This window comes from Littorina saxatilis, unplaced genomic scaffold (assembly GCF_037325665.1).
Source record: "Littorina saxatilis isolate snail1 unplaced genomic scaffold, US_GU_Lsax_2.0 scaffold_938, whole genome shotgun sequence".
NCBI classification, from domain to species: Eukaryota; Metazoa; Mollusca; class Gastropoda; order Littorinimorpha; family Littorinidae; genus Littorina; species Littorina saxatilis.
The window spans coordinates 37493-51503 of NW_027126342.1; the positions used below are offsets into that span (position 1 = coordinate 37493).

Below are 14011 nucleotides of genomic sequence, written 5' to 3' on the forward strand. Positions count from 1 at the left end.
CAACTAGGTTGGTAGACATGTAATCCTCAGGTCACAGCTATAGGTTGGTAGACATGTAATCCTCAGGTCACAGCTATAGGTTGGTAGACATGTAATCCTCAGGTCACAACTAGGTTGGTAGACATGTAATCCTCAGGTCACAGCTAGGTTGGTAGACATGTAATCCTCAGGTCACAGCTATAGGTTGGTAGACATGTACTCCTCAGGTCACAGCTATAGGTTGTTAGACATGTAATCCTCAGGTCACAGCTATAGGTTGGTAGACATGTAATCCTCAGGTCACAGCTAGGTTGGTAGACATGTAATCCTCAGGTCACAGCTATAGGTTGGTAGACATGTAATCCTCAGGTCACAGCTATAGGTTGGTAGACATGTAATCCTCAGGTCACAGCTATAGGTTGGTAGACATGTAATCCTCAGGTCACAGCTAGGTTGGTAGACATGTAATCCTCAGGTCACAGCTATAGGTTGGTAGACATGTAATCCTCAGGTCACAGCTAGGTTGGTAGACATGTAATCCTCAGGTCACAACTAGGTTGGTAGACATGTAATCCTCAGGTCACAGCTATAGGTTGGTAGACATGTAATCCTCAGGTCACAGCTAGGTTGGTAGACATGTAATCCTCAGGTCACAGCTATAGGTTGGTAGACATGTAATCCTCAGGTCACAGCTAGGTTGGTAGACATGTAATCCTCAGGTCACAGCTAGGTTGGTAGACATGTAATCCTCAGGTCACAACTAGGTTGGTAGACATGTAATCCTCAGGTCACAGCTATAGGTTGGTAGACATGTAATCCTCAGGTCACAGCTAGGTTGGTAGACATGTAATCCTCAGGTCACAGCTATAGGTTGGTAGACATGTAATCCTCAGGTCACAGCTATAGGTTGGTAGACATGTAATCCTCAGGTCACAGCTAGGTTGGTAGACATGTAATCCTCAGGTCACAGCTATAGGTTGGTAGACATGTAATCCTCAGGTCACAGCTATAGGTTGGTAGACATGTAATCCTCAGGTCACAGCTATAGGTTGGTAGACATGTAATCCTCAGGTCACAGCTATAGGTTGGTAGACATGTAATCCTCAGGTCACAGCTAGGTTGGTAGACATGTAATCCTCAGGTCACAGCTATAGGTTGGTAGACATGTAATCCTCAGGTCACAGCTATAGGTTGGTAGACATGTAATCCTCAGGTCACAGCTATAGGTTGGTAGACATGTAATCCTCAGGTCACAGCTATAGGTTGGTAGACATGTAATCCTCAGGTCACAGCTAGGTTGGTAGACATGTAATCCTCAGGTCACAGCTATAGGTTGGTAGACATGTAATCCTCAGGTCACAGCTATAGGTTGGTAGACATGTAATCCTCAGGTCACAGCTAGGTTGGTAGACATGTAATCCTCAGGTCACAGCTATAGGTTGGTAGACATGTAATCCTCAGGTCACAGCTATAGGTTGGTAGACATGTAATCCTCAGGTGACAGCTAGGTTGGTAGACATGTAATCCTCAGGTCACAACTAGGTTGGTAGACATGTAATCCTCAGGTCACAGCTATAGGTTGGTAGACATGTAATCAGGGATGAGATTCTTCCGCCAATTGGCGGAATTCCGCCCAAAAGTTCGTTCCCATGACCATTTTTCTGAATCGTCTAAATCCGTTGAGAAAAATGGGGGGGGGGGGGTAGAGTAGTTGTTGTGGTTCCATTGGACATATGACTGACAAAATGTTGTATGCTTCTACTGCTCGGACTCATTTCCAAGTCTTTTTTCATGGTCAAAGTGTCAAAAAATCTTCAGCTTCAGGGGGCTTTGCCCCCTGACCCCCATCAGGGGCGTTGCCCCTGGACCCCACTGGGGCCTTCAGCGGCCCTCAGACCCCCGCCAAATAATTTCCTCCCAAAACACTTTTAGGGAATCTCATCTCTGATGTAATCCTCAGGTGACAGCTAGGTTGGTAGACATGTAATCCTCAGGTCACAACTAGGTTGGTAGACATGTAATCCTCAGGTCACAGCTATAGGTTGGTAGACATGTAATCCTCAGGTCACAGCTATAGGTTGGTAGACATGTAATCCTCAGGTCACAACTAGGTTGGTAGACATGTAATCCTCAGGTCACAGCTATAGGTTGGTAGACATGTAATCCTCAGGTCACAACTAGGTTGGTAGACATGTAATCCTCAGGTCACAGCTATAGGTTGGTAGACATGTAATCCTCAGGTCACAGCTATAGGTTGGTAGACATGTAATCCTCAGGTCACAGCTATAGGTTGGTAGACATGTAATCCTCAGGTCACAGCTATAGGTTGGTAGACATGTAATCCTCAGGTCACAGCTAGGTTGGTAGACATGTAATCCTCAGGTCACAGCTATAGGTTGGTAGACATGTAATCCTCAGGTCACAGCTATAGGTTGGTAGACATGTAATCCTCAGGTCACAGCTATAGGTTGGTAGACATGTAATCCTCAGGTGACAGCTAGGTTGGTAGACATGTAATCCTCAGGTCACAGCTATAGGTTGGTAGACATGTAATCCTCAGGTCACAACTAGGTTGGTAGACATGTAATCCTCAGGTCACAACTAGGTTGGTAGACATGTAATCCTCAGGTCACAGCTATAGGTTGGTAGACATGTAATCCTCAGGTCACAGCTAGGTTGGTAGACATGTAATCCTCAGGTCACAACTAGGTTGGTAGACATGTAATCCTCAGGTCACAACTATAGGTTGGTAGACATGTAATCCTCAGGTCACAGCTAGGTTGGTAGACATGTAATCCTCAGGTCACAACTAGGTTGGTAGACATGTAATCCTCAGGTCACAGCTATAGGTTGGTAGACATGTAATCCTCAGGTCACAGCTATAGGTTGGTAGACATGTAATCCTCAGGTCACAACTAGGTTGGTAGACATGTAATCCTCAGGTCACAGCTAGGTTGGTAGACATGTAATCCTCAGGTCACAGCTATAGGTTGGTAGACATGTACTCCTCAGGTCACAGCTATAGGTTGTTAGACATGTAATCCTCAGGTCACAGCTATAGGTTGGTAGACATGTAATCCTCAGGTCACAGCTAGGTTGGTAGACATGTAATCCTCAGGTCACAGCTATAGGTTGGTAGACATGTAATCCTCAGGTCACAGCTATAGGTTGGTAGACATGTAATCCTCAGGTCACAGCTATAGGTTGGTAGACATGTAATCCTCAGGTCACAGCTAGGTTGGTAGACATGTAATCCTCAGGTCACAGCTATAGGTTGGTAGACATGTAATCCTCAGGTCACAGCTAGGTTGGTAGACATGTAATCCTCAGGTCACAACTAGGTTGGTAGACATGTAATCCTCAGGTCACAGCTATAGGTTGGTAGACATGTAATCCTCAGGTCACAGCTAGGTTGGTAGACATGTAATCCTCAGGTCACAGCTATAGGTTGGTAGACATGTAATCCTCAGGTCACAGCTAGGTTGGTAGACATGTAATCCTCAGGTCACAGCTAGGTTGGTAGACATGTAATCCTCAGGTCACAACTAGGTTGGTAGACATGTAATCCTCAGGTCACAGCTATAGGTTGGTAGACATGTAATCCTCAGGTCACAGCTAGGTTGGTAGACATGTAATCCTCAGGTCACAGCTATAGGTTGGTAGACATGTAATCCTCAGGTCACAGCTATAGGTTGGTAGACATGTAATCCTCAGGTCACAGCTAGGTTGGTAGACATGTAATCCTCAGGTCACAGCTATAGGTTGGTAGACATGTAATCCTCAGGTCACAGCTATAGGTTGGTAGACATGTAATCCTCAGGTCACAGCTATAGGTTGGTAGACATGTAATCCTCAGGTCACAGCTATAGGTTGGTAGACATGTAATCCTCAGGTCACAGCTAGGTTGGTAGACATGTAATCCTCAGGTCACAGCTATAGGTTGGTAGACATGTAATCCTCAGGTCACAGCTATAGGTTGGTAGACATGTAATCCTCAGGTCACAGCTATAGGTTGGTAGACATGTAATCCTCAGGTCACAGCTATAGGTTGGTAGACATGTAATCCTCAGGTCACAGCTAGGTTGGTAGACATGTAATCCTCAGGTCACAGCTATAGGTTGGTAGACATGTAATCCTCAGGTCACAGCTATAGGTTGGTAGACATGTAATCCTCAGGTCACAGCTAGGTTGGTAGACATGTAATCCTCAGGTCACAGCTATAGGTTGGTAGACATGTAATCCTCAGGTCACAGCTATAGGTTGGTAGACATGTAATCCTCAGGTGACAGCTAGGTTGGTAGACATGTAATCCTCAGGTCACAACTAGGTTGGTAGACATGTAATCCTCAGGTCACAGCTATAGGTTGGTAGACATGTAATCCTCAGGTGACAGCTAGGTTGGTAGACATGTAATCCTCAGGTCACAACTAGGTTGGTAGACATGTAATCCTCAGGTCACAGCTATAGGTTGGTAGACATGTAATCCTCAGGTCACAGCTATAGGTTGGTAGACATGTAATCCTCAGGTCACAACTAGGTTGGTAGACATGTAATCCTCAGGTCACAGCTATAGGTTGGTAGACATGTAATCCTCAGGTCACAACTAGGTTGGTAGACATGTAATCGTCAGGTCACAGCTATAGGTTGGTAGACATGTAATCCTCAGGTCACAGCTAGGTTGGTAGACATGTAATCCTCAGGTCACAGCTATAGGTTGGTAGACATGTAATCCTCAGGTCACAGCTATAGGTTGGTAGACATGTAATCCTCAGGTCACAACTAGGTTGGTAGACATGTAATCCTCAGGTCACAGCTATAGGTTGGTAGACATGTAATCCTCAGGTCACAGCTATAGGTTGGTAGACATGTAATCCTCAGGTCACAGCTATAGGTTGGTAGACATGTAATCCTCAGGTCACAGCTATAGGTTGGTAGACATGTAATCCTCAGGTCACAGCTATAGGTTGGTAGACATGTAATCCTCAGGTCACAGCTAGGTTGGTAGACATGTAATCCTCAGGTCACAGCTATAGGTTGGTAGACATGTAATCCTCAGGTCACAGCTATAGGTTGGTAGACATGTAATCCTCAGGTCACAGCTATAGGTTGGTAGACATGTAATCCTCAGGTCACAGCTAGGTTGGTAGACATGTAATCCTCAGGTCACAACTAGGTTGGTAGACATGTAATCCTCAGGTCACAGCTATAGGTTGGTAGACATGTAATCCTCAGGTCACAGCTATAGGTTGGTAGACATGTAATCCTCAGGTCACAGCTATAGGTTGGTAGACATGTAATCCTCAGGTCACAACTAGGTTGGTAGACATGTAATCCTCAGGTCACAGCTAGGTTGGTAGACATGTAATCCTCAGGTCACAGCTATAGGTTGGTAGACATGTAATCCTCAGGTCACAGCTATAGGTTGGTAGACATGTAATCCTCAGGTGACAGCTATAGGTTGGTAGACATGTAATCCTCAGGTCACAGCTATAGGTTGGTAGACATGTAATCCTCAGGTGACAGCTATAGGTTGGTAGACATGTAATCCTCAGGTGACAGCTATAGGTTGGTAGACATGTAATCCTCAGGTCACAGCTATAGGTTGGTAGACATGTAATCCTCAGGTCACAGCTATAGGTTGGTAGACATGTAATCCTCAGGTCACAGCTATAGGTTGGTAGACATGTAATCCTCAGGTCACAGCTATAGGTTGGTAGACATGTAATCCTCAGGTCACAGCTATAGGTTGGTAGACATGTAATCCTCAGGTCACAGCTAGGTTGGTAGACATGTAATCCTCAGGTCACAGCTATAGGTTGGTAGACATGTAATCCTCAGGTCACAGCTATAGGTTGGTAGACATGTAATCCTCAGGTCACAGCTATAGGTTGGTAGACATGTAATCCTCAGGTGACAGCTATAGGTTGGTAGACATGTAATCCTCAGGTCACAGCTATAGGTTGGTAGACATGTAATCCTCAGGTCACAGCTATAGGTTGGTAGACATGTAATCCTCAGGTCACAGCTATAGGTTGGTAGACATGTAATCCTCAGGTCACAGCTATAGGTTGGTAGACATGTAATCCTCAGGTCACAACTAGGTTGGTAGACATGTAATCCTCAGGTCACAGCTATAGGTTGGTAGACATGTAATCCTCAGGTCACAACTAGGTTGGTAGACATGTAATCCTCAGGTCACAGCTATAGGTTGGTAGACATGTAATCCTCAGGTCACAGCTATAGGTTGGTAGACATGTAATCCTCAGGTCACAGCTATAGGTTGGTAGACATGTAATCCTCAGGTGACAGCTATAGGTTGGTAGACATGTAATCCTCAGGTCACAGCTATAGGTTGGTAGACATGTAATCCTCAGGTCACAACTAGGTTGGTAGACATGTAATCCTCAGGTCACAGCTATAGGTTGGTAGACATGTAATCCTCAGGTCACAGCTATAGGTTGGTAGACATGTAATCCTCAGGTCACAGCTATAGGTTGGTAGACATGTAATCCTCAGGTCACAGCTATAGGTTGGTAGACATGTAATCCTCAGGTCACAGCTAGGTTGGTAGACATGTAATCCTCAGGTCACAGCTATAGGTTGGTAGACATGTAATCCTCAGGGCACAGCTATAGGTTGGTAGACATGTAATCCTCAGGTCACAGCTATAGGTTGGTAGACATGTAATCCTCAGGTCACAGCTATAGGTTGGTAGACATGTAATCCTCAGGTCACAGCTATAGGTTGGTAGACATGTAATCCTCAGGTGACAGCTATAGGTTGGTAGACATGTAATCCTCAGGTCACAGCTATAGGATGGTAGACATGTAATCCTCAGGTCACAGCTATAGGTTGGTAGACATGTAATCCTCAGGTCACAGCTATAGGTTGGTAGACATGTAATCCTCAGGTCACAGCTATAGGTTGGTAGACATGTAATCCTCAGGTCACAGCTATAGGTTGGTAGACATGTAATCCTCAGGTCACAGCTAGGTTGGTAGACATGTAATCCTCAGGTCACAGCTATAGGTTGGTAGACATGTAATCCTCAGGTCACAGCTATAGGTTGGTAGACATGTAATCCTCAGGTCACAGCTATAGGTTGGTAGACATGTAATCCTCAGGTCACAACTAGGTTGGTAGACATGTAATCCTCAGGTCACAGCTATAGGTTGGTAGACATGTAATCCTCAGGTGACAGCTATAGGTTGGTAGACATGTAATCCTCAGGTCACAGCTATAGGTTGGTTGACATGTAATCCTCAGGTCACAGCTATAGGTTGGTAGACATGTAATCCTCAGGTCACAGCTAGGTTGGTAGACATGTAATCCTCAGGTCACAGCTATAGGTTGGTAGACATGTAATCCTCAGGTCACAGCTATAGGTTGGTAGACATGTAATCCTCAGGTCACAGCTATAGGTTGGTAGACATGTAATCCTCAGGTCACAGCTATAGGTTGGTAGACATGTAATCCTCAGGTCACAGCTATAGGTTGGTAGACATGTAATCCTCAGGTCACAGCTATAGGTTGGTAGACATGTAATCCTCAGGTCACAGCTATAGGTTGGTAGACATGTAATCCTCAGGTCACAGCTATAGGTTGGTAGACATGTAATCCTCAGGTCACAGCTATAGGTTGGTAGACATGTAATCCTCAGGTCACAGCTATAGGTTGGTAGACATGTAATCCTCAGGTCACAGCTATAGGTTGGTAGACATGTAATCCTCAGGTCACAGCCAGGTTGGTAGACATGTAATCCTCAGGTCACAGCTATAGGTTGGTAGACATGTAATCCTCAGGTCACAGCTATAGGTTGGTAGACATGTAATCCTCAGGTCACAGCTATAGGTTGGTAGACATGTAATCCTCAGGTCACAGCTATAGGTTGGTAGACATGTAATCCTCAGGTCACAGCTAGGTTGGTAGACATGTAATCCTCAGGTCACAGCTATAGGTTGGTAGACATGTAATCCTCAGGTCACAGCTATAGGTTGGTAGACATGTAATCCTCAGGTCACAGCTAGGTTGGTAGACATGTAATCCTCAGGTCACAGCTAGGTTGGTAGACATGTAATCCTCAGGTCACAGCTAGGTTGGTAGACATGTAATCCTCAGGTCACAGCTATAGGTTGGTAGACATGTAATCCTCAGGTCACAGCTATAGGTTGGTAGACATGTAATCCTCAGGTCACAGCTATAGGTTGGTAGACATGTAATCCTCAGGTCACAGCTGGGTTGGTAGACATGTAATCCTCAGGTCACAGCTATAGGTTGGTAGACATGTAATCCTCAGGTCACAGCTATAGGTTGGTAGACATGTAATCCTCAGGTCACAGCTAGGTTGGTAGACATGTAATCCTCAGGTCACAACTAGGTTGGTAGACATGTAATCCTCAGGTCACAGCTATAGGTTGGTAGACATGTAATCCTCAGGTCACAGCTATAGGTTGGTAGACATGTAATCCTCAGGTCACAGCTAGGTTGGTAGACATGTAATCCTCAGGTCACAGCTATAGGTTGGTAGACATGTAATCCTCAGGTCACAGCTATAGGTTGGTAGACATGTAATCCTCAGGTCACAGCTAGGTTGGTAGACATGTAATCCTCAGGTCACAACTAGGTTGGTAGACATGTAATCCTCAGGTCACAGCTATAGGTTGGTAGACATGTAATCCTCAGGTCACAGCTATAGGTTGGTAGACATGTAATCCTCAGGTCACAGCTAGGTTGGTAGACATGTAATCCTCAGGTCACAGCCAGGTTGGTAGACATGTAATCCTCAGGTCACAGCTATAGGTTGGTAGACATGTAATCCTCAGGTCACAGCTAGGTCGGTAGACATGTAATCCTCAAGTCACAGCTAGGTTGGTAGACATGTAATCCTCAGGTCACAGCTATAGGTTGGTAGACATGTAATCCTCAGGTCACAGCTATAGGTTGGTAGACATGTAATCCTCAGGTCACAGCTATAGGTTGGTAGACATGTAATCCTCAGGTCACAGCTATAGGTTGGTAGACATGTAATCCTCAGGTCACAGCCAGGTTGGTAGACATGTAATCCTCAGGTCACAGCTATAGGTTGGTAGACATGTAATCCTCAGGTCACAGCCAGGTTGGTAGACATGTAATCCTCAGGTCACAGCTATAGGTTGGTAGACATGTAATCCTCAGGTCACAGCTATAGGTTGGTAGACATGTAATCCTCAGGTCACAGCTATAGGTTGGTAGACATGTAATCCTCAGGTGACAGCTATAGGTTGGTAGACATGTAATCCTAAGGTGACAGCTATAGGTTGGTAGACATGTAATCCTCAGGTGACAGCTATAGGTTGGTAGACATGTAATCCTCAGGTCACAGCTATAGGTTGGTAGACATGTAATCCTCAGGTCACAGCTATAGGTTGGTAGACATGTAATCCTCAGGTGACAGCTATAGGTTGGTAGACATGTAATCCTCAGGTGACAGCTATAGGTTGGTAGACATGTAATCCTCAGGTGACAGCTATGGGTTGGTAGACATGTAATCCTCAGGTCACAGCTAGGTTAGACTCCAGGCCGGGATAGACACGGGTCAACGTTGTTATTGTACAGACTCAGAGATGGTATCCAGGTTCTAACCGTGTGTGTGTCATCATCGTTGTGTGTGTCATCATCGTTGTGTGTGTCATCATCGTTGTGTGTGTCATCATCGTTGTGTGTGTCATCATCGTTGTGTGTGTCATCATCGTTGCACACACAAAATCTTGGTCATTCTGTATGGTACAAACTGATAACACCTAGACATACACAAGGTTGTTATTTTCAAAGAAAAAATTCCAATGGTGATGCATCATGTGATCTTTAGGTAATGTATTAGTAGGTAGCATAAATGTTTATTACCGGGTATTTATGACAGACTGGTATTTAAGCTTATTGTGTGTTTATTTGCTATGCATTTAAAAAAAAAGAAGAAGTGATATTTGTGTTTGGGTTGATGGTTTGTTGACTTGTTGTGCTTTGTGTTGCCCTGACAGCGGCCTACGACCTTGGCGGCGTGATCACCAACAGTCGGCGGGAAGGGGAGGAGACCAGCAAAACCAAGCGTGCCAGTCACCTCAAGGAGATACACTGGTCAGCAACACACACACTTCTCTCTCTCTCTCTCTCTCTCCCTCTCTCTCTCCCTCTCTCTCTCTCTCTCTCTCTCTCTCTCTCTCTCTCTCTCTCTCTCTCTCTCTCTCTCTCTCTCTCTCTCTCTCTCTCTCTCCCTCTCTCTCTCTCTCTCTCTCTCTCTCTCTCTCTCTCTCTCTCTCTCTCTCTCTCTCTCTCTCTCTCTCTCTCCCAATGCACTTCCTGTCTGGCACATTTTCTGTGAAGTGGAGTGATTGAAGAGTGACCCAAGTCGCTGAATGTTGGTGTGTTTCCCATCTGGTCTCCCCCAGTCTCCCACAGTCTCCCCCAGTCTCCCACAGCTCGCCCAGTCTCGCCCAACACAGTCTCCCACAGCTCGCCCAGTCTCCCCCAGTCTCCCACAGCTCGCCCAGTCTCCCCCAGTCTCCCACAGCTCGCCCAGTCTCGCCCAACACAGTCTCCCACAGCTCGCCCAGTCTCCCACAGTCTCACACAGTCTCCCCCAGTCTCACACAGTCCCCCCCCAATCTCCCCCAGTCTCCCCCAGTCTCCCACAGCTCGCCCAGTCTCCCCCAGTCTCACACAGTCTCCCCCAGTCTCACACAGTCCCCCCCAATCTCCCCCAGTCTCCCACAGCTCGCCCAGTCTCCCCCAGTCTCACACAGTCTCCCCCAGTCTCACACAGTCCCCCCCCCCCCCAATCTCCCCCAGTCTCCCCCAGTCTCCCCCAGTCTCCCACAGTCTCCCCAAGTCTCCCAGAGTCTCGCCCAGTCTCCCCCAGTCTCCCACAGTCTCCCACAGTCTCGCCCAGTCTCCCACAGCTCGCCCAGTCTCCCCCAGTCTCACACAGCTCGCCCAGTCTCCCCCAGTCTCACACAGCTCGCCCAGTCTCCCCCAGTCTCACACAGCTCGCCCAGTCTCCCCCAGTCTCACACAGCTCGCCCAGTCTCCCCCAGTCTCACACAGCTCGCCCTATAGCAAAGCTGAGGAGTAGTGACAGTGTGACTGCAAACTGTCAACCTCTCACTTGTGTTCCAGTTTACACCCGGGTGACCTCTACCCATACACACGCAAACCTCTCTTCCTCATCGTGGACAGCAGTAACAGCTCAGCCTTCCAGGTACGCTTTGTTTTCAATGGGTTTAGCTCACAGGGACAGTTGTTCCTTACGCGTCAATCCAGGTTTGCTTTCACTTTTCTATCTGTGTGTGTGTGTGTGTGTGTGTGTGTGTATGTGTATGTGTGTGTGTGTATGCACGAGTACAAGCGTGAATGCAGGCTTGCGTGCGTGCGTGTATGTGTCTGTGTGTATTTGTCCGTGGTCTGTTGCTGGTATGTGATTTGACTGTGAATACCATTGCTGTATGTTTGACCCAAAAGCCCCCTTTAATTTTGCAGAACCTGCAGCAGTCAGTAAAGTGTCAGTGTTTGTTGGTGTGCTTATGGGGTATAAGTACTGTGTGATGTCATGTTTCAGGGTGAAAGTGTTAAGGGGGATGTACTGTACTGTGTGATGTCATGTTTCAGGGTGAAAGTGTTAAGGGGGATGTACTGTACTGTGTGATGCGTCCACTGTTTCAGAATGTCCCCAACCTGTTCGGTCAGCCGCTCGTGTGCCTCCTGTCTCCTGAACAAGTGCCAGCAACCATGCAAGGTACACACACATGCATGCATACACACATGCACACACACACACACACATGCTTTCACGCACACACACACACACGCATGCACGCACGCACGCACACAAGCACAAGCACGCACACAAAAGCACACACGCATGCACATGCACCCACACACACACACACACACACACACACACACACACACACACACACACACACACACACACACACACACACACACACACACACACACACAAATGGTTCTTTACAAAAAGCTCAAGAACATCAATGTAAACAAGCCAATAAAGCAAGCCATTTGCTTAGGAGAATGTTTAGAAAAGAAAATGTTCAAATTGATACTGCTTTACATTTATTTGATTCTTTAGTGAATCCAATCTTGACATATGGATCAAGTATTTGGTTCCCATACAATTATTCCAACAAATCAATCGATAACATCGAGAAGTTTTTTGAATCATGTTTTTCAAGAAATTCTACGATTGAAGACATCCATATAAAATTTTGTCGTTGTCTGCTAGGTGTACACAGAAAAACCATGTGTATACCAGTGCTGGCAGAATTAGGTAGATTCCCATTAGCACTAAGAATGTTAACACAAACCATTTCCTATTGGACTCATATTTTACAATCTAAACGAGATTCATTGGTTCATCAAGTATATGATGACATGTTTAATAACCCTAAAGAAGATTCTTGGCTCACATTCATTAAAAGTTCACTTTCAAGACTTGGCTTTAATCATGTTTGGCAAAATCAATCTACTTTTGATACGAGAAAGTTACAATTTGCCATACAAATGAAATTACAAAGTGAATACATACGTTTTTGGAATAAAGCTAAATCAAAAGGAAGTGCAAGATTAAGATTCTATTCAAATATATGTGATACATATGAAATTCAGTCATATCTGAAAATGATAGAAAATCGAAATCACAGGACAGCTTTAAGTCGATTAAGAACCAGTAGTCACAATCTAAAAATAGAAACTGGAAGACATCATAACATCCAAAGAGAAAATCGTTTGTGTATGGTATGTAACATTGTTGAAGATGAATATCATCTTCTGGATGAATGCGTAAAATTCCATGAAAGTAGAGAAAAGTTTAAAAAAGACGTGACTAATATTGATGTAGATTATATTAATTATAAACCAAGTGAAATATTTATGGACAAAGATGTTCAAATATGTCTCGGAAGGTTTGTCGCAGAATGCTTTAGAATTCATAGCAATGTGTCAATAACCTTTTTGGTTTGAGGACAATAAACATTTGTTCTTTGTTCTTGTTCTTGTTCACACACACACACACACACACACACACACACAAAGACGCAACATGTATTGACAACAATGTGAGATGCATGAAAATATATTTGTTTTTTAGTTTGATTTTAACTGTTTCACTTTCGTAAGTTTCATAAGTCATGAGCGTTATTGTGTTACATGTATCATGCTGTGCAGAACAGCAGAAGGGGATTCGAGCCTGTTGACTCCCTGCACTGTCCCCTGATGGCACTGTGTGTAAGATGGTGGTCACTATACAATGTGCTCTATACACTGTGCAGAACAACAGCAGAAGGGGAGCCTGTTGACTGTCCCTGCACTGTCCCCTGATGGCACTGTGTGTAAGATGGTGGTCACTATACAATGTGCTCTATACACTGTGCAGAACAACAGCAGAAGGGGAGCCTGTTGACTGTTCCTGCACTGTCCCCTGATGGCACTGTGTGTAAGATGGTGGTCACTATACAATGTGCTCTATACACTGTGCAGAACAACAGCAGAAGGGGAGCCTGTTGACTGTCCCTGCACTGTCCCCTGATGGCACTGTGTGTATGATGGTGGTCACTATACAATGTGCTCTATACACTGTGCAGAACAACAGCAGAAGGGGAGCCTGTTCACCCTGTTCCTGCACTGTCCCCTGATGGCACTGTGCTTTGTGTGTAAAATGGTGGACGTGCCTGTTGCATTGTGGGACAAGTGCCAGGCTCAGGTCGACAAGTTCGTTGCCGAGTCCAGTCGTCTCTTCTCTCGATCCAGAAAACTGGGTGAGTCAGCGTTCTGGTTCAGCGTCGTATACTGCATGGCAGCTCGCTTTTCCTAGAGAGAAAGCAGCCTGAAATTCCATGAGGGTAACCTCACAGGACTAAATGAATCTTATCCTTATCCTTTTTATGCTCATTTTTTTCTCTGTCACCGAGACCATTTTGATTTGTGAATTTGTGAGTGGGGTCAGCTATGCACTAGAAAGGTTTGAGATGAGCAGCCTCCG

At 45.5% G+C, this 14011-nt stretch overlaps 1 protein-coding gene across 2 annotated transcripts in view; it reads left to right on the forward strand.

Moving 5' to 3' along the window:
• The window catches only part of LOC138954780 (protein SCAI-like), a gene marked incomplete at its 3' end in the record, with an annotated part of 45326 nt that extends 31539 nt beyond the window's left edge, over positions 1-13787 (forward strand). For both annotated transcript variants that reach the window (XM_070326549.1, XM_070326550.1), the window contains 4 exon segments: positions 9996-10092; positions 11131-11212; positions 11674-11746; positions 13614-13787. In XM_070326549.1, the coding sequence (XP_070182650.1) occupies positions 9996-10092; positions 11131-11212; positions 11674-11746; positions 13614-13787 (426 nt within the window).
• Positions 13788-14011: the final 224 nt, after the last annotated feature.